At 39.5% G+C, this 18569-nt stretch overlaps 3 protein-coding genes across 4 annotated transcripts in view; all 3 read left to right on the top strand.

The window, feature by feature from the left end:
* Positions 1 to 3825, top strand: part of atp8b1 (ATPase phospholipid transporting 8B1) — a 36249-nt gene extending 32424 nt beyond the window's left edge. Inside the window, exons 28-30 of the mRNA XM_051411961.1 lie at positions 139 to 277; positions 808 to 938; positions 2023 to 3825. Of these exons, the coding sequence (XP_051267921.1) occupies positions 139 to 277; positions 808 to 938; positions 2023 to 2256 (504 nt within the window). The 3' untranslated portion in view covers positions 2257 to 3825. The remainder of the gene's footprint in view (positions 1 to 138; positions 278 to 807; positions 939 to 2022) is intronic.
* Positions 3826 to 5223: 1398 nt separating this feature from the next.
* Positions 5224 to 17549, top strand: LOC127370174 (tripartite motif-containing protein 16-like). Of its 2 annotated transcripts, none has more exons than XM_051411976.1 (2): positions 5224 to 9205; positions 17425 to 17549. In XM_051411976.1, the coding sequence occupies exon 1, from the start codon at positions 5272 to 5274 to the stop codon at positions 6952 to 6954; it is 1683 nt and encodes a 560-aa protein (XP_051267936.1). In that variant the 5' UTR covers positions 5224 to 5271; the 3' UTR covers positions 6955 to 9205; positions 17425 to 17549. The 2 variants fall into 2 exon arrangements, with proteins under 2 accessions (XP_051267936.1, XP_051267937.1); XM_051411977.1 differs by lacking the exon at positions 17425 to 17549 and adding an exon at positions 17383 to 17421 and having other exon boundaries at positions 5224 to 9163.
* On the top strand, positions 16284 to 17435 carry LOC127370185 (E3 ubiquitin/ISG15 ligase TRIM25-like). The gene has a single exon (XM_051411995.1). It carries the CDS (start codon positions 16284 to 16286, stop codon positions 16944 to 16946), a length of 663 nt encoding a protein of 220 aa, XP_051267955.1. The 3' UTR covers positions 16947 to 17435.
* Positions 17550 to 18569: the final 1020 nt, after the last annotated feature.

Here is an 18569-nt window from a genome sequence, read left to right as displayed (position 1 = left end):
TGTTCCAACCATAAAGCTACCCAAGGAGAAATATAAGAGGAAAACTGCATTTTAAGAGGTTTAGAGGATGAGCATGTCATGGATTCATTTTATGTGAATGGCCTGCTGATTCTGTTATCTTCATCTCTTGTTCGTCAGATCTCTCTGGATACCTCCTACTGGACCTTCGTCAACTGCTTTGCAGTTTTGGGCAGCATAGCCATCTACTTTGGCATCATGTTTGACATCCACAGTGCTGGGATCCACGTCCTCTTCCCCTCAGCGTTCACCTTCACCGGTCAGTCACCAACCAGTCACCAACCATTCACCACAGTGTGACGCAGTTGGCTGTCTTTATAGGCTCTACTCCAAAACACTCTTTAAAAGCTGCAAAGAGAATAACGCATTTGTATTTTTTTTCTTCGTTTTATTACTAACGCAGAAACCCAAAAATAAGAATTGAAGGGTAAAGGTTTTAAAAAGCCACTTTCAGGACTGACCCATATACTGTGATGGTGCTGGTTCTGGCTGTGAGCATTTCATACTGTATGTAATGTTAGCAGATCTCTTAATTGGATTTGGAAACCCAAGCCAAACCCATTGCCAGAGATATTACTCGAGCATTGTGTAAAGCATAAATTTAACCTAGTTCTTGTCCAAGTATGCAAGATAAACATTTAAAACCAAAATAACTGTGGTATTTATTGGGGTATGTTTGTTTTCCTCATCATACTATCATATTGGGACATGTAGCTTTTGCCTCAGTCTTCTAGCATGATATCATACAGTACATGTGACTGTGTTAACATGTATATTTTGTGCTTGTAGGCGCAGCATCGAATGCTCTTCGTCAGCCCTACCTGTGGTTAACCATCATCCTGACTGTGGGCATCAGCCTGCTGCCCGTCATCTGCATTCAGTTCCTCCATAAAACCATCTGGCCCTCTGTAGGAGACAAGGTGAGACCTCAATGAGTCAACCTACAGAACTGCTGTTGGGCCTACATGAATTATCACCAGTATCAGGAAAATGTGCATGTGGCTTCTTTGCTTTGCACAACATATCAGAACAATAATCCATGAATCCATATTGTAAGACTCATTTAATGGTTGCTTACAGTTGTAACAGTGGAAACTGGTGAAAGTAATGCATCAAATATAATATCTATAGTACAGTAAGATAATAGGACTATGAAGTTTTATGGTAGCAACATTTCAGTACTTAAGAGAAAAAATCTAGAAGCAACTTTAATTTTGTGATGATTCTGGTGACCCCTGTGGACAAAAGCAGGAATGTTTCCACAACTCTGTCCGACCAAATCCCGCCCTGTGACAGGCATTAAGAATCTTCTTGCCTCGATATGACCTAAATGAACAAACAAGACCATCAGCATCAATTATTAAATTAAAACTGTTTCTGTTTCACTTAAAACTCCTTGTAGGACGTGTAAAAAAACGGGAATTATAGATGTCATCCAAGTTTGTTTAGGTAGATTTTTTTTTTCCTGTTTTAAGTTTGTTCTCTTAACATTGTTTAGGTAGTTAAGCAGAGATGCTGCTTTTCAGCAACTATCAAATCCAACAACACTTTAAGACTGGGAGCTTCCACTGTGTCTCAGGAGGGATGATATTTTATTCAAATAATAATTTGTGTTAAAACAAAAAAATATTTGTCTTGCAACCTTAAAGTCTAAAATGTTAACATGTGTGGGCCACCATATTTGTACAGTAATATAATTGAAAATGTTTTGCCATCTGTTGGGATTAAAAGTCCTAAATAATTATATTGTCAAAACCAGCTATTAAATGACCTTTTAATAAAAACTTAAGTATGAGTTGTTAAATTCATGGACGTGTCAGAGTAATTGGATCAAATTGAATCGTGGAGAGGATGAGATTAAAAGTCCAACGGTTTAATCCAACTGCAATTTGAAAGAACAATACAAGTTTTAAATGAAACAGTCATAAAATAATGTAATATAAGGGGAATGAATAACAGCACTGTTTCTCTAATGTTACCTGCTTATTTCCCATCATCCCGCAGGTCCAGAGAAACAGGAAGAAGTACGAGATGGAGATGCAAGAGGAGGAGAAGAAAAAGCCGCCAGCCTTCCAGCGTGGCCGGCGTTCCCGCCGCTCCGCCTATGCCTTCTCTCACTCCCGTGGCTACGCTGACCTCATCTCATCCGGCCAGAGTATTCGGCGGCGCCCCCCGACCCGTGGGGGACCCCAGGACAGCATCAGGGAGGTTCCCCAGAGAGAGGCAGAAAACATCTGATGGGGGCTGAGAGGGAGGTGGAGCAGGACTGTTGTCAGCAGGGTCGGACACATTGAGGAAACTGCAAGGGGCGCTTGGTTTATTTTCATTCTCATCTGTGGAGTCGCTGCTGAAATGGTCAACATCAGGAGCTCTGCACTGAAACAAAGGGACCTCCTCCTTTGGGGTATTTAAGTGCCTTAAAAGGTGATGGAAGAAAAGAAGCACTCCTGAAGATTCTTTTAGAAATGAAATGATGAGCTCGGTGTGATAATGAATTGCTATTGAAGGTGTTTTAGCTCCAGTCTGTGATCCTGACTCCACTGACTCCAGTTCCTCCGCTATGCACAGACCCTTTGTTAAAAATCAAATGCAAAAAAAAAAAAAGCTCACCGAAGACACGACCACCGTTACCGGGGTTTGAGGTCATACAGCGACTGTGTGACTGACAATGTTTGTTTAACTCAGGATTTTTAAAATAAAAGCTTTATTTTTAGTCCCTGCTCACCACTACTGTGGCTGGATATAAAGTCATAATGTTGTTCAATATGATCATTTTTGACATTTACAGTTTTAGCCCAATGTCTGAGCACTTGATATGTTTAGTGTTTTATTCAAATGAAAGAATATAGAAGTCCAGTCAGTTTGTCCGTTAGCTACATGAAATCTTTCCACAGCATCTGTTGGTTTAGTTTTATTTCTGTCCATTGAGATGCAAATGCAAACATTGTCCCTCACATTAAAACAATGGGCTAAAACTAAACATGTCAAGGTAAGCTCTTTTAATGTTTTACTATACATAATGGTGGGATGTGGATATGCAAGGTGATCGGACGTTATAAAGTGTGTCTTAATTTAAAAATAAGTTGTGAATAGTGGTCTTTTCTCTTCTGCTGTATCAAATGTCCCAAGTGTCCTTACAGATGGGTGTTGTAGTCTCTAATTTGAGGGACTACAACTTCATTTCAGCCTTCAAATCTTTTAAATGCCTCTTTCAAAGCTGGATCCTAATATTATTTGTTCTATGCCTCAGCTTTTGTTCTTTACTTTCCTGGGTGCTGTAAACCCACTCGCAGTCTTCCTTAAACAGCAGTGCCGCAAATCCTTTTCAATTTACGGATTGTAAATTCAAGTCCTCCTTACTTCTAATGGGGAGACACAGCAAGGGGGTCTTGGTTCATCTTGATTTGATGTCTTAGTAGTTTGTTTTCTTTCAATTGATTTAACTTCTTCAAAGTTGAATAGCACATTCTTTCAGTGGTTTAAAAAAAAGAATAATGAGGATCTTCTGTGTGTGTCACTGTTTGTTTACAACAAACCCAAAGATGATGTTTGTGTTTTTCCAGTCCTAAATTCAAATTTAGGATATCCGCTAACCAGTGCTAAGCCAATACTGACACATTCCTGTTCTGACTGTTACTGTATCCCTTTCATTACTGTATGTAGATAATGTATTTTTATTACTGAATGAATGCCAGCAGTAGATGAGGACTGCTGTTGGTTGTACCAGCAACACTTTGCTCTGTCATGTGATGGTATTTTATCATGTGGTTGTTAATAAAAGCCAAGGGCACCTTTAGCAATCTGAAATTAGTGTTTTATTTTACTGTGCATTTTTATATATTTTTTTAAAATGACATGTAATATTTAAAAAGTCATGTTTCAGTACCTTCAACTTATTTTGGTACATAAAGAGCTATGTCTCCTCAAAACATATTTTATTTAAAGTACCAGTGTGTAACATTTAGGAGGATCTATTGGCAGAAATTGTCATTAGTGAAAATGAATACAGGAATTGTTGTGTTTTTGTTACCTCAGAATGAAAGTTTTTATGTACAAATGGGTCACCTTTTATGGAGTACCCATGTTGAACCACCATGTTTCTACAAAACACTGACATTTTGTGAGGCAGTGACCAACAGTAAATTACAGTACGAAAGGTGTCCTCATTGCTGCCTATCTATTTACGTTTTCCGATATTTAGAGAGGTTGCATTTAGTAGATGACCTTTAGGTGCACAATAATGCCTGTACTGGAAACTAATAACAATTTTGGAATCTTGAAAGAAAACGGTGGAATCCACCAGGAGTCATAGATGAAACAATTCTATTCTTCAAAGAGTCTATAGCCATGCCAGTGGATGGTTTGAGCTAAATGCTATCATTAACATGCTGACATGCTCACGACTATATTGATGATGCTGATGCAGAATTTAATCAAGTAATGTTTTCTCCTTCATATGTTTACTAGAGCCACCTCATGGTTAGAGAATAAGTGAGCGATTCACCAAAATGAGTTGGATCTGGGGGCGCTGTGAATGTCTGATTTGTCAAAGCAGGAAAAGAACAGGTAATAACCTTAATGATGGCAGCAATCCATTCTGGTGAGCCAGTTTCAGGGCTCTAGGATTGTGCAAGCTCACTCACCAACATGGTTTACTGCTACACTAAATGGAACTGAAGCCTCAATAATGTTATTACCTGTTCTTTTCCTGCCTTGACAAGTAAAAATGTTTGCTGTACTAATTAGTTGTTAGTGGTTTTGGCTGGTTAGGGAGGAGTTTAACTTGTTTGCAAACAGATCAACTACGAAACCCAGCTGCCTCACAGGGTTAGTGCACAGCAGCACCTCTTTTAATTAGGAGCCAAACAGATCTTAACTGCTTCTGTATAATGGCTGTAGGTAAATTCTACAAGCAGTTGTGGGAATGATCAGTGTCTTCTGCAGCATAGACGACTGAAACCTGATAATGTCACACAGCTCCAAACACACTAACCTGCATTGCTGAGATGGCTGGATGTAGACATCATGTGAATATTCATCATTGCAGTAAGTTTCTAAGTTCTAAGTTAGTTAATCTTTGTTCTATGTTGTAAATGGGCCTATAAACACAACTCAAGTCCAACAGACCGTTTCATCGACCAGGAATGAATCAAAGTCTGATCTGATAAGGCGTCTATCTTGTACACTTAAATGCACTGAATGCCTTCAGTCCAAATATCTCAGCCCAGACATTCTCCAACTCTGAGCGGTGAAATGGCGCAGCAAGGAATTCAGATGGACCAGGAAAGACTCTGCTGTTCCATCTGCCTGGATCTACTGAAGGATCCAGTGACTATTCCCTGTGGACACAACTACTGTATGAACTGTATTAAAAGCTACTGGGATGAAGAAGATCAGAAGAAAGTCTACAGCTGTCCTCAGTGCAGACAGACCTTCAGACCGAGGCCTGCCCTGGTGAAAAACACCATGTTAGCAGATTTAGTGGAGGAGCTGAAGAAGACAGAACCTCAAGCTGCTCCAGCTGATCACTGCTATGCCGGACCAGGAGATGTGTCCTGTGATTTCTGCTCTGGGAGAAAGATGAAAGCTCTCAAGTCCTGTCTGCAGTGTCTGGTCTCTTACTGTGAGCAACACCTCCAGCCTCACTATGAATCCGCTGCCTTTGAAAAACACAAGCTGGTTGACCCCTCCGAGAAGCTTCAGGAGAACATCTGCACTCGTCACAATGAGGTGATGAAGATTTTCTGTCGCACTGATCAGCAGTGTATCTGTTATATCTGCTCCATGGATGAACATAAAGGCCACAACACTGTCTCAGCTGCAGCAGAAATGACTGAGAAGCAGAAAAAACTTGGGGTAAGTCAGCAAAAAATCCATCTGAGAATCCAGGACAGAGAGGAAGATATGAAGAAGCTTCAGCAGGAGGTGGAGGCTATTGATTGCTCTGCTGATAAAGCAGTGAGGGACAGTGAGAAAATCTTCACAGATCTGATCAACCTAATTAAAAACACAAGTTCTTATATAGAGCGGCAGATTAGATTCCAGCAGAAATGTAAATTGAGTCAAATCAAAGAGCTTCAGAAGACAATAGAGCTGGAGCTCACTGATTTGAGGCAGAAAGACACCGAGCTGAAGCAACTCTCAAACATAGGGGACCACATTCAGTTTCTACACAAGTATCCCTCACTGACATGTCTTAGTAAGTCTACAGACTCACCCAGCATCGATATTCGTCCTGTACGGCATTTTGAGGATGTGATGGTGGCTGTGTCAGAGGCCAGAGATAAACTACAGGACTTACTTAGTGATGTATGGACCAAAATCTCACTGACAGAGACTGAGGTGGATGTTTTACTGCCACAAGCAGAGCCCACAACCAGAGCTGAGTTCTTACAATATTCATGCCAAATGACACTGGATCCAAACACAGCAAACACAGAGCTGTTATTATCTGACGGGAACAGAAAAGCAACAGTGACGACAGACTCAATATTTAAGACGTTAAAGATGACACTGGATTTATTTAGCAAAGTTCCACCCAGTTACCTCCACAGTCTTCAGGTCCTGAGTAGAGAGAGTTTGAATAGACGTTGTTACTGGGAGGTGGAGTGGAGTGGGGTCGCGGTTTCAGTAGCAGTCACATACACAAATATGAGAAGAGCAGTATATGAAAGTGGATTTGGAAACAATGACACATCTTGGACATTAGACTGTCACAATAACACTTATAATTTCAGACATAACAACATCAGCACTTCCATCTCTGGCCCTTGGTCCTCCAGAGTGGGAGTGTATCTGGATCACAGGGCAGGTATTCTGTCCTTCTACAGCGTCTCTGAGACCATGACTCTCCTCCACAGAGTCCAGACCACATTCACTCAGCCGCTCTGTGCTGGACTTCGGGTTGGTTATGACTCCACAGCTGAGCTCAAATAGGCAGAAGTGCCAAACATTCCCTAATTCCAGATTCTCAGTTGTGAGGGTTTTGGTTGTATGTGGTCACAAACTGAATCAGTTTTGGATTTTGGGCTGTTAGTCTGACAAGACAAGCAATTTTAAGTCATCGTCTTGGAATTTAGGAAGTTGTGATGGTCATTATTCAATATTTTCTTACATTTTATTGACCAAACAATTAATCTCAGTTGCAGCTCCAGTTCACATACTTGTGTACTAGACATAAAGATAAATCACTTCACAAACTGCAACACTTCCTTTCTGGTATATCACCTTGAATGCCCTTGTGGACTACGATATAGGGGGACCAAAAAAGAAGATTTCAGGACAGCAATCCTATCCAGGGGTGGATCTAAAGAAATATTCATGGGGTGGCCAGAGGGTGACATGTAGAAAACAAAAATATATTTCTGATATAACTGCAAACAATCACATGTATCAATAGTTGCTTGGAAATTTGAACTAAAAAACATTATTGTTCTTTATATATGTTATTACAGCACATTAGTGAAGGTGGCTTTAGAAATCAATACATTGTTTTATTTCTAAATCTTCAGACATTTTTCTAAAATGTGGTCATAACAGATCATTAAATTATATGTGTAATTTCCATTTTTTTAACACATCACTTTTTGAAAATGAATCTGAATTAATTGTTAAATTTAAAAGCATTTGACAGCAAACTGGGATGGCCAGGCATTTTTTAAAATCCGCCCCTGGACCCAGATGAATGATTTTTTTTTCATGTTTATCAGCACCACTTGAAAAGCATGCTCCATCAGAGTGCAAGATGCTGCTAAATGCGCCTAATGGACTATTCCCCTGCACTACACTGACTAACTGTACACACTTTAGAACAGAAGTTGCCGGTTACTTAGACTTCAGTGTTCCAGCTCACATAGGCTTTTCTGGCAAGGTCTAGTTTTGATTAATTGCAGTGGTGATGTGCTTTCAAACTCTAACTAATCAGTGTCCTATGAGGAACTACTGGCAGTGCCAGCTCGAGCTACGGGCGTGGTTTGATGCTATGTGTGTGGTGGCTTAAAAACAACAATGGCAGCTAATAGAGAGGTTAGCGCAGATGCTATTAACATCAGTTATATCAGAACTGGAGAGTAAAGAACAGCACTGAAGACTTTTATCAATAGAAAATATGTTGAGATGATGAGACTACATTATATGGTTTGTTGATCGGATTGGTTTAGGGTCGCTTGTGATTGACAGGTTCATCCAATCAACTACCACTCTTTTTTGAAAGTGCCTGCCTTTTTCCAAACAATTTACAATTTCCCAGATAGTGTGACAAACTATCTGTCAGGATATGTCTTTGTGTTACCACTTTGGTTTTTCAAAATGGTCTCTATTTCTCTATTCATTTTATGTTCAGTTGGCATAGAGTTAAGTTCTGTTTGGTTGACCTCTTTTATGGGCCCAGGACTTTGTTGATTATATTTACTAAATTATATCTTTCATTTGTGTAAATGTGGGTAAATAAAAGTTTTGAAATTTTACCTGTGACTCCTTATACCTGCCAGGTCACAATATGTTTGTCACTTTTAAATTGTTTTTCTAAAAAGTGATCAAGAGCAGAGCAGCAGAAACACAGAAAACTGAAAACGGTGTATGTGACAAGAGAAATCAGAAATATTAAAAAAGAAAATAGCGTACAATATAAGAACCATAAATAAAACATTTTATCTGTGCAGCATGATGATACTATCATTACTGAACAATACACTTACTGTTGAGTGCAGTTTAGGTGCTGCCCAACACGATAAAAGAATACATTTAAAAAATCATAAAATAGATAGTTTTTGGTTCCTCCTGGATGTTCTAGAGCAAATATAACAATTATTATATAAACATAACAAATATTTCCTAGGAATTAAATTATGTACATTATGTAAATGTAATGATCCCACAATATAAGAGGCTAGAGATAAACTACAGGACATACTTAGTGAGGAATGGACAAAAATCTCACTGTCACTGACTGAAGTGGATGTTTAACTGCCACAAGCAGAGCCCAAGACCAGAGCTGTGTTCTTACAATATTTACGTCAAATCACATTGGATCCAAACACAGCAAACACACATCTTTTGATATCGGAAACAGAAAAGCAACACTTATAAGTGACTCAGTAATGAAGATGAAAGTGGAAATTAACCAAGTTACCTCCACAGTCTTCAGGTCCTGAGTAGAGAGAGTCTGACTGGACGTTGTTACTGGGAGGTGGAGTGGAGTGGGGGACATTAGTGTATCTGGATCACAGGCAGGTATTGTGTCCTTCTACAGCGTCTCTGAGACCATGACTCTCCTCCACAGAGTCCAGACCACATTCACTCAGCCGCTCTGTGCTGGACTTTGGGTTGGTTATGGATCTACAGCTGAGCTCAAGTAGACAGAAATGAATGGGTGGATGGAGTGATATTCTGTGTTGTATTGAAATAGATTTCTCATCTCTCTGCTGTGATTTTCTGCATTTGCCATCTGATGACCTGATAATCAAACAGCGTCACTTTCCTGTTTTCTATCTTTGATCTTCTGTTGATTTTGTTTAAGTTTCGGTAAGTGACTCAGTAAACATTTTTATTTTAAACATAGAATTGTATTACATTAAAACTTGGTGACAATATATAAGAAATCATTTTCTGTTGATATAATATGTTATGTGTCAGTGAAACTATGATGAAAAAAGGAATTGTCACTGCAGCAAAATATATGTTTCGATCTGTAAAAATTGCATATGTTTAATCATCCTTTACACAGGCCAATTTTGATTTGCAATAGAAACCAGCACTTGTTTGAATTGTTTGGCCATTCTGCAGGGGATCAGACAACTAAATGTCAAACTAAGGGGCGCCCGGTTAGCTCAGTGGGTAGAGCTGGCAACCCATGTACTGAGGCTGAGTCCTTGCTGCAGCGGCCCAGGGTCCGAGTCCGACCTGTGGCCATTTGCTGCGTGTCATCCCCTCTCCCTGTCCCCCTTTCCTGTCTATCTTCAGCTATCGCTACTATAAAGGCAATAAAAGCCCCCAAAAAAGAAATACTTAAAAATGTCAAACTGAGATTTTTAAACTAAGTCTTTTACTCATGTACCTTTTGGTTTGTTTTTATTGTATATATATTTTTTTAGTTTGTGAAGTTTGTTTCACACATTTTGGGGCATGGACATTTTGTTGAATATAATCGTTTATTGGTATTTGTTGGGTTTTTTTCAGGATTTGTAGGTGCATGTATATGATGTAGATACACTTTTCTCTTTCTCTGACATGTTTGAATGGAGTCCATACTATTACTTTAGCACCCTCTGGTCGTGTCATGTATAAGCCTTATGTGTGGGGAAGAAGGCCTCCCATGGCTGGTATATGATCCAGATTGAATAGGTTTGTTAGACCCAGACAGGGGTGGATCTAAAGAAATGTTCATGGGGTGGCCAGAGGGAGGCATGTAGACTTTAAGAGGTGGCAGAAATATATATAGAAATAACAGCAAACAATCACATCAACATTTGCATGGAAAATTCCAAATGAATATTTTTTTAATGAAAAACCTTACATTATTGTGGGACATTAGTGAGAGGTGGCATTAGAAATCAATAAATTGTTTTATTTACAAATCTTTGTTTACAAATCTTTCTGACATTTTTCCAGTTTTTTTAATTCAATTAATCAATGATTATTATGATGTGTTAATTACCATTTTTAACACGTTATTTTTTAAAAATATAAATCAGATTTATGTGTTAAATTTAGCAGCATTTGACACCAAACTGGGGTGGCAGCTGGGGCGGCCCGGCGATTTTTTAGGGGTGGCAGATTGGATATCTTTTTTTGTACACCTTTACCTGCCTCACTAAAGAGCCCCTGTCGGATCAGCCGTCAGAGCCATGCTTTCTTCTTCCTCTGTAAACTCACATAATTATATGTATTAGTGCTTTAAAGCTGCTTCATTATCATTAGTTTGACAGTCTTTGATCTTTCTCACCATAGTGATGAACTACTGCTTTAGGAGAGTAATTGTATGGCTAAAGTTAATATGTAGATGGAAATATTGAACCTAGCTGATGTAAGGATTTACTGATTGTATGTGAACAAAATCAATGCTAAATGCGCGTAATGGACGGATCTATTCCCTGGTGGAAGGGGCAAGGTTGCTGTGACCCCTGTTAGCAAGCAGTGACTTTAGACAAAGATGGAGTCCCAGACAGAGTCTCAGTGGACTGCTCGGACTCTGGCTGCTAGTGTGAGGTAGGACAGTCTCCATTTGCAATATGCAAATCACAGAAGCGACAGTTTTAAATGTAGAATGTGTGACAAACAGCGTTGTAAGTATTGTGGATCTACAGAGAGGCCCTGGCCTACAAATCTTGTTCTCCAGATTTAAGACCACATATCTGTTTGGTACAGATATTATTTCAGTGAAAATTAAATATGTAATGCAAAAATTCTAATGTCCACACTAATCCTGAATCATACTGCAATTTCAATATCTGTCAAAATAATCACATTTAAGATGTTTTTACCATATTGTGCAGCCATAGTTACAAAAACTGTATTTGTGTTCAAATTACTGCCAAAAAACTGTCTACTCGTGCCCGAGAAGCCTCTTTATGTCAATGAATTTTAGTCCCAGTACATCAATGGGAATATGTCCTAACTGTGAAGCGGTTGTGAAAATATTTACACTTACAGCTTTAAAATCATCCAGAGGTCAGTAACATTTTTGAATGTCCTCTGTGAAACATGTCACATATAACTCCCGCGTTACTGCATGCCAAACAATATGCCATCCTGTGAAAACCTGCTATCCAGCCAAGGCTGTTCAATTAGAAAATATTTTTGTTGTGTGCCAGTTTCAGCAGATTATACTGTGTCTTGTCATAATTTCAAGGGTCAGTTCACTAAAATTACAAAAACACACCCCTACTTGTTTTTAGCCATGCAAAGTAATTAAAGCATAGTAACTACACACTGTCAATAATTAGTCCCTATGAAAACTGTTGACTTAACGTTTTGTTGATCTCAAAAGGGCTATAATCAATATTTTTACAGAGACACACAAAAGATTACTGTATTGCAATAAAAATTAATCAGTTATACAGTGGGTACGGAAAGTATTTAGACCCCTTTAAATTTTTCACTCTTTGTTTCATTGCAGCCATTTGCTAAAATCAAAAAAGTTCATTTTATTTCTCATTAATGTACACTCAGCACCCCATCTTGACAGAAAAAAACAGAAATGTAGAAATTTTTGCAAATTTATTAAAAAGAAAAACTGAAATATCACATGGTCATAAGTATTCAGACCCTTTGCTGTGACACTCATATTTAACTCACATGCTGTCCATTTCTTCTGATCCTTCTTGAGATGGTCCTGCTCCTTCATTGGAGTCTAGCTGTGTTTAATTAAACTGATTGGACTTGATTAGGAAAGGCACACACCTATCTATATAAGACCTTACAGCTCACAGTGCATGTCAGAGCAAATGAGAATCATGAGGTCGAAGGAACTGCCCAAGGAGCTCAGAGACAGAATTGTGGCAAGGCACAGATCTGGCCAAGGTTACAAAAGAATTTCTGCAGCACTCAAGGTTCCTAAGAGCACAGTGGCCTCCATAATCCTTAAATGGAAGAAGTTTGGGACGACCAGAACTCTTCCTAGACTTGGCTGTCCAGCCAAACTGAGCAATCGTGGGAGAAGAGCCTTGGTGAGAGAGGTAAAGAAGAACCCAGAGATCACTGTGGCTGAGCTCCAGAGATGCAGTAGGGAGATGGGAGAAAGTTCCACAAAGTCAACTATCACTGCAGCCCTGCACCAGTCGGGGCTTCATGGCAGAGTGGCCCGACAGAAGCCTCTCCTCAGTGCAAGACATATGAAAGCCCGCATAGAGTTTGCCAAAAAACACATGAAGGACTCCCAGACTATGAGAAAGAAGATTCTCTGGTGTGATGAGACCAAGATTGAACTTTTTGGCGTTAATTCTAAGCGGTATGTGTGGAGAAAACCAGGCACTGCTCATCACCTGCCCAATACAATCCCAACAGTGAAACATGGTGGTGGCAGCATCAGGCTATGGGGATGTTTTTCAGCTGCAGGGACAGGACGACTGGTTGCAATTGAAGGAAAGATGAATGCGGCCAAGTACAGAGATATCCTGGAAGAAAACCTCTTCCAGAGTGCTCAGGACCTCAGACTGGGCCGAAGGTTCACCTTCCAACAAGACAATAACCCTAAGCACACAGCTAAAATAACAAAGGAGTGGCTTCGGAACAACTCTGTGACCATTCTTGACTGGCCCAGCCAGAGCCCTGACCTAAACCCAATTGAGCATCTCTGGAGAGACCTGAAAATGGCTGTCCACCAACGTTCACCATCCAACCTGACAGAACTGGAGAGGATCTGCAAGGAAGAATGGCAGAGGATCCCCAAATCCAGGTGTGAAAAACGTGTTGCATCATTCCCAAGAAGACTCATGGCTGTAGTAGCTCAAAAGGGTGCTTCTACTCAATACTGAGCAAAGGGTCTGAATACTTATGACCATGTGATATTTCAGTTTTTCTTTTTTAATAAATTTGCAAAAATTTCTACATTTCTGTTTTTTTTTCTGTCAAGATGGGGTGCTGAGTGTACATTAATGAGAAATAAAATGAACTTTTTTGATTTTAGCAAATGGCTGCAAAGAAACAAAGAGTGAAAAATTTAAAGGGGTCTGAATACTTTCCGTACCCACTGTAGTTTATAGGTTTAAGTCAGGGGGACACTAAATTCTGTTCTTCTCCAAAAACCTAGTTTATAGTATGATCCCTTACCTTAATTTCTATAGTTTTATACTTTTGTTGGTTTTGGATCCTCCTCTGAGTTGTGTGAGCCCAAATAGACAAGAGCCATTAATGAGGCAATAAATGCTTTAAGTTAACAAACTGATGTAGTTTCTATCTTTGCTGCTCTCTGCTGTGGTGTGTTTCTTTTTTTATCTATGTGTGATGGAAGCACCATGCTGACTGACAGGGAACCCTCCAGCACTCACCTTTATACTTTATACTTAATGATTCATTTACTGATTTGGTTTGTTGACCTTTAACTTATGCACATTACATTCACACTATATACTGTATACACCAGCAATCAAATAAATCATAAAAAAACAATTGTTTCATACATCATACTACAGTTTATTTATAGTTAAACTGGGCCTGAGTTGTAGTTTTCAGTTAAAACCATCAAGTGCAGTCAGGTTATGTCTTTGTGTTACCACTTTTGTTTCTAAATGGTCTGATCAGCCATAACATTGTTACCACCTGGGCACCCTGGTGGTCATAATGTTCTGCAGCCCCATACCAACAAACTGTGATGCACTGTGTGTTCTGACACTTTTCTATCAGAACCAGCATGAACTGTTTCAGCAGTGTGAGCTACAGTAGCTCGTCTGTTGGATCGAACCACACGGGCCAGCCTTCACTCGCCACGTGCATCAATGAGTCTCCATGCCCCTGCCTCTGGTTCTTTTCCTTCCTTGGAGCACTTTTGATAGGTACTGACCTCTGCAGACCGGGAACACCCCACAAGAGCTGCAGGTTTGGAGATGCTCTGACCCAGTCGTCTAGCCATCACAATGTGGCCCTTGTCAAAGTCGCTCAAATCCTCACACTGCCCATTTTTCCTGCTTCTAACACATCAACTCTGAGGACAAAATGTTCACTTGCTGCCTAATATATCCCACTCACTGACAGCTGCCATGATAACCAGATAATCAGTGTTATTCTCTTCAGCTGTCAGTGCTCACAATGTTATGGCTGGTCTGTGTATGTTCCCTTTCATTTGATGTTCAGTTGGTGTGTTCTGAGTTAAGTGCTGTTTGGTGGACCTCTCTTATGGGCCCAGAACTTTTTGGTTATATTTTTCAGTTTTGTGTTAATAAAACCAACTTTTTGAACATCCAACTGTGACTCTTCAGGCCTGCCAGATCACAAAATGTTTTACAAATTTTTATTTTTAGTAAAGTGCAGCAGTGGTGGTACACAGAAAATAGAAAAAAGTTAAAAGAGTAAAGTGCAATATGACAGGATAAATTAGTAACAAACAATGAGTAAAAGCCAAAGATATAAGAAGGTGTTTCTATCTGTGATTTGTTTTTTTTTTTTTTTTGTCCTGATGAATGTAGGCTTAAAAATACAAAACACAAAACATAAAAACTAAAACATATTTCCTAGGAATTAAACTAACAAGGTTTAGAAATCAACAAATAGATGACAGTCCCAAAATGTAAGAAATGAAGATGAGTTACCGGTGATGGCCTGAACAAACTGAAGAAATTACACAGGTAAAAAGAATAAGTCAAGCAATATTGCAGACATTTTGGCATATTACAGTTGGAAAAGAACAGCTGTAAATAATAAAACAAGTGATTTAATGGTGAACTGCTTCAGTTTTAGGGTCCTGGTATTGTGTATGCTGGCTCAACGTCAGACTTTATTTGTATAGCGCTTTTCATACAAGTTCTGACTGTGGGGATAATTAAAAGGCTACTGCCTGAAGACCTGACAGTTCTAGAGGGTTCATAGTGTAAAAGCAAATCTGATAAAAAGTAGGTCTAAGACCATTATAAACCAATAAAAGGACCTTGAAATTGATCCTGAAGCACACTGGTCCCAGATACCTGGACTGAATAGAACTGAGCCATTGTAAATGTTAGTAGTAACATAATGGCTTCCTCAATATCACAAGTCAAGATGTCTACTGTGAAAAAGGTCTATGCGTCACAGAGGGAAAAGTAATCCAAGGGGGACACCTGGTGGTGAATAAATCAAATTAAAAATCAAAGTAACCAGTAAAGGGGCCACGAATGGAGACAGATATGTGAAAACAGCACTTTAGTTTTCTCCTTTCCCAACTGGCTCCTTTCCTGTCAGGCTGCCATGCTGAAGTTTAAAAGAAAACCTCATAAAAACAGAAAACACAAAGGGGGGTGTTGTGCTCTCTGAAAAGTTGTAACGGGCAGTCGCCCTAAAAGATAACTAGTACTTGTTTCACCAGTGAGCTTAGGTCATGTACTGTGAGCAGGATGTATTTTAAGGGGGGGATCATCCAGTCTTACGTTCCAAACTCTTCACTTCATGTCCTGAACATGGCCTAGAACAACCAGCAACTTGCTTTAATCTATCAAAACTTGATAACCCCTCCCTCCTCTCCCTAATTTTAAGTACAAACCAGTCATTCAACATGCTTCTTGTGTCCCTGACAGATGAGTGTTACCAACATTAAGTGAGTAAGTGAAACTATTTGACACTCGCTGTCTCTGGGTGGTGAAATGGCGCAGCAACTAATTCAGATGGACCAGGAAAGACTCTGCTGTTCCATCTGCCTGGATCTACTGAAGGATCCAGTGACTATTCCCTGTGGACACAACTACTGTATGAACTGTATAAAAAGCCACTGGGATGAAGAAGATCAGAAGAAAGTCTACAGCTGTCCTCAGTGCAGACAGACCTTCAGACCGAGGCCTGCCCTGGTGAAAAACACCATGTTAGCAGATTTAGTGGAGGAGCTGAAGAAGACAGAACCTCAAGCTGCTCCAGCTGATCACTGCTATGCCGGACCAGGAGATGTGTCCTGTGATTTCTGCTCTGGGAGAAAGATGAAAGCTCTCAAGTCCTGTCTGCAGTGTCTGGTCTCTTACTGTGAGCAACACCTCCAGCCTCACTATGAATCCGCTGCCTTTGAAAAACACAAGCTGGTCGACCCCTCCAAGAAGCTTCAGGAGAACATCTGCACTCATCACAATGAGATAATGAAGATTTTCTGTTGCACTGATCAGCAGTGTATCTGTATTCTCTGCTCCATGGATGAACATAAAGGCCACGACACTGTCTCAACTGCAGCAGAAATGACTGATTCAGCAGAGAATCCAGGACAGAGAGGAAGATGTGAAAGTGCTTCAGGAAGATGTGGAGGCTATCAATCGTGCTGCTGATAAAGCAGTGAGGGACAGTGAGAAGATTTTTACTGATCTAACTAGCTGGAGCAACTCTCACACACAGAGGACCCCATCCAGTTTCTACGCAAGTATCCCCCTTTGTCATGTTGTAGTGAATCGATATTCGTCCTGTACTTCATTTTAAGGATGTGATGGTGGCTGTGTCAGAGGCCAGAGATAAACTACAGGACATTTTTAGTGAGGAATGGACAAAAATCGAACTGTCACTGACTGAAGTGGATGTTTTACTGCCACAAGCAGAGCCCAAGACCAGATCTGAGTTCTTACAATATTCACATCAAATCACATTGGATCCAAACACAGCAAACACACGTCTTTTGATATCTGATGGAAACAGAAAAGCAACACTTATAAGTGACTCAGTAATGAAGATGAAAGTGGAAATTAACCAAGTTACCTCCACAGTCTTCAGGTCCTGAGTAGAGAGAGTTTGACTGGACATTGTTACTGGGAGGTGGAGTGGAGTGGGGTTGCAGTTTCAGTAGCAAATATGTACAAATATGAGAAGAGCAGTATATTAAAGTGGATTTGTGAACAATGACACATCTTAGGCATTGTTGTGTTTTGACAGTGGTTATAAATACAGACATAACAATATCTTAATTTCAATCTCAGGTCCTCAGTCCTCCAGAGTGGGAGTGTATCTGGATCACAGAGTAGGTATTCTGTCCTTCTACAGCGTCTCGGAGACCATGACTCTCCTCCACAGAGTCCAGACCACATTCACTCAGTCTCTTTGTGCTGGACATGAGCTGGATTATGGCTGCACAGCTGAGTTCAAGTAGTAGTACAGAAATAAATGTGAAATTCTGAGAACAGATCTGTCTTTCACAGCCTCTCTTTGCTGTAATTTTTCTGGCATGACTTTACTGTCGTCTATATTTTCTTTTCTGTTGATATTGTTAATGTTTTAGTAAGTTTTGATTGACTGAGTAAATTTTTTTATTTTAAACGAAGACATTCTTTTGACATTAATATATATATATATTTTTTAATTCTTTTTCAAATACATTGAAATAATTTTTGTTTGGTTGATGAAACAATTAGTATCATTACTTATACTTTTTATTACTATTTTTCAATCATCATATTTTTTCCTTTGTGGACAGTTTTGTGGTTCTTTAGTCTTTTCATTTTACGTTAAGCTGGCATAGCCTGAGTTAAATTATGCTTAGCTGACCTCTTTTATGGGCCCAGAAATTATTTGCTTATTTTGTAAATTGTAACTTTCATTTTAGATTTGTTCAGTCATTCAAGTGGGGTTCATTCATTGATTTCCTTAAAAATAATGCAGAAAAATAATAACTCTTATTGGTATGAAAGTGAGACTACGAAGGTATAAAATAACAAATAACACAATCTTTATCTTTAAAAAGAATATTGAATGTGAACTGAAACTGATCTGTCCAACGTACTGTGCTTCTTATGATGTGTGATGTGTGTATCGGAGGGCGCAGGGCAGTGTATTGTGTAGTATTCCATATATATATTGACTCTTCTGTACTTATACGTTACATAACATTTTAGCATAAATATGTTTCCGTGATTGGGAAACTTCAGCTTATGACCACAGTGACTGCTGTTTACCATCCGCTTTAA

Source organism: Dicentrarchus labrax, unplaced genomic scaffold (assembly GCF_905237075.1).
Source record: "Dicentrarchus labrax unplaced genomic scaffold, dlabrax2021, whole genome shotgun sequence".
In the NCBI taxonomy this organism is placed as follows: Eukaryota; Metazoa; Chordata; class Actinopteri; family Moronidae; genus Dicentrarchus; species Dicentrarchus labrax.
Note: the sequence above shows the minus strand (reverse complement) of the source record. Positions and strands in the feature narration are given on the sequence as shown.

What these genes read in the sequence shown, in the direction of transcription:
- LOC127370174 (XM_051411976.1), top strand. Translation starts at nt 5,272, where the DNA reads ATGGCGCAGCAAGGAATTCAGATGGACCAGGAAAGACTCTGCTGTTCC.
- LOC127370185 (XM_051411995.1), top strand. Translation starts at nt 16,284, where the DNA reads ATGGCGCAGCAACTAATTCAGATGGACCAGGAAAGACTCTGCTGTTCC.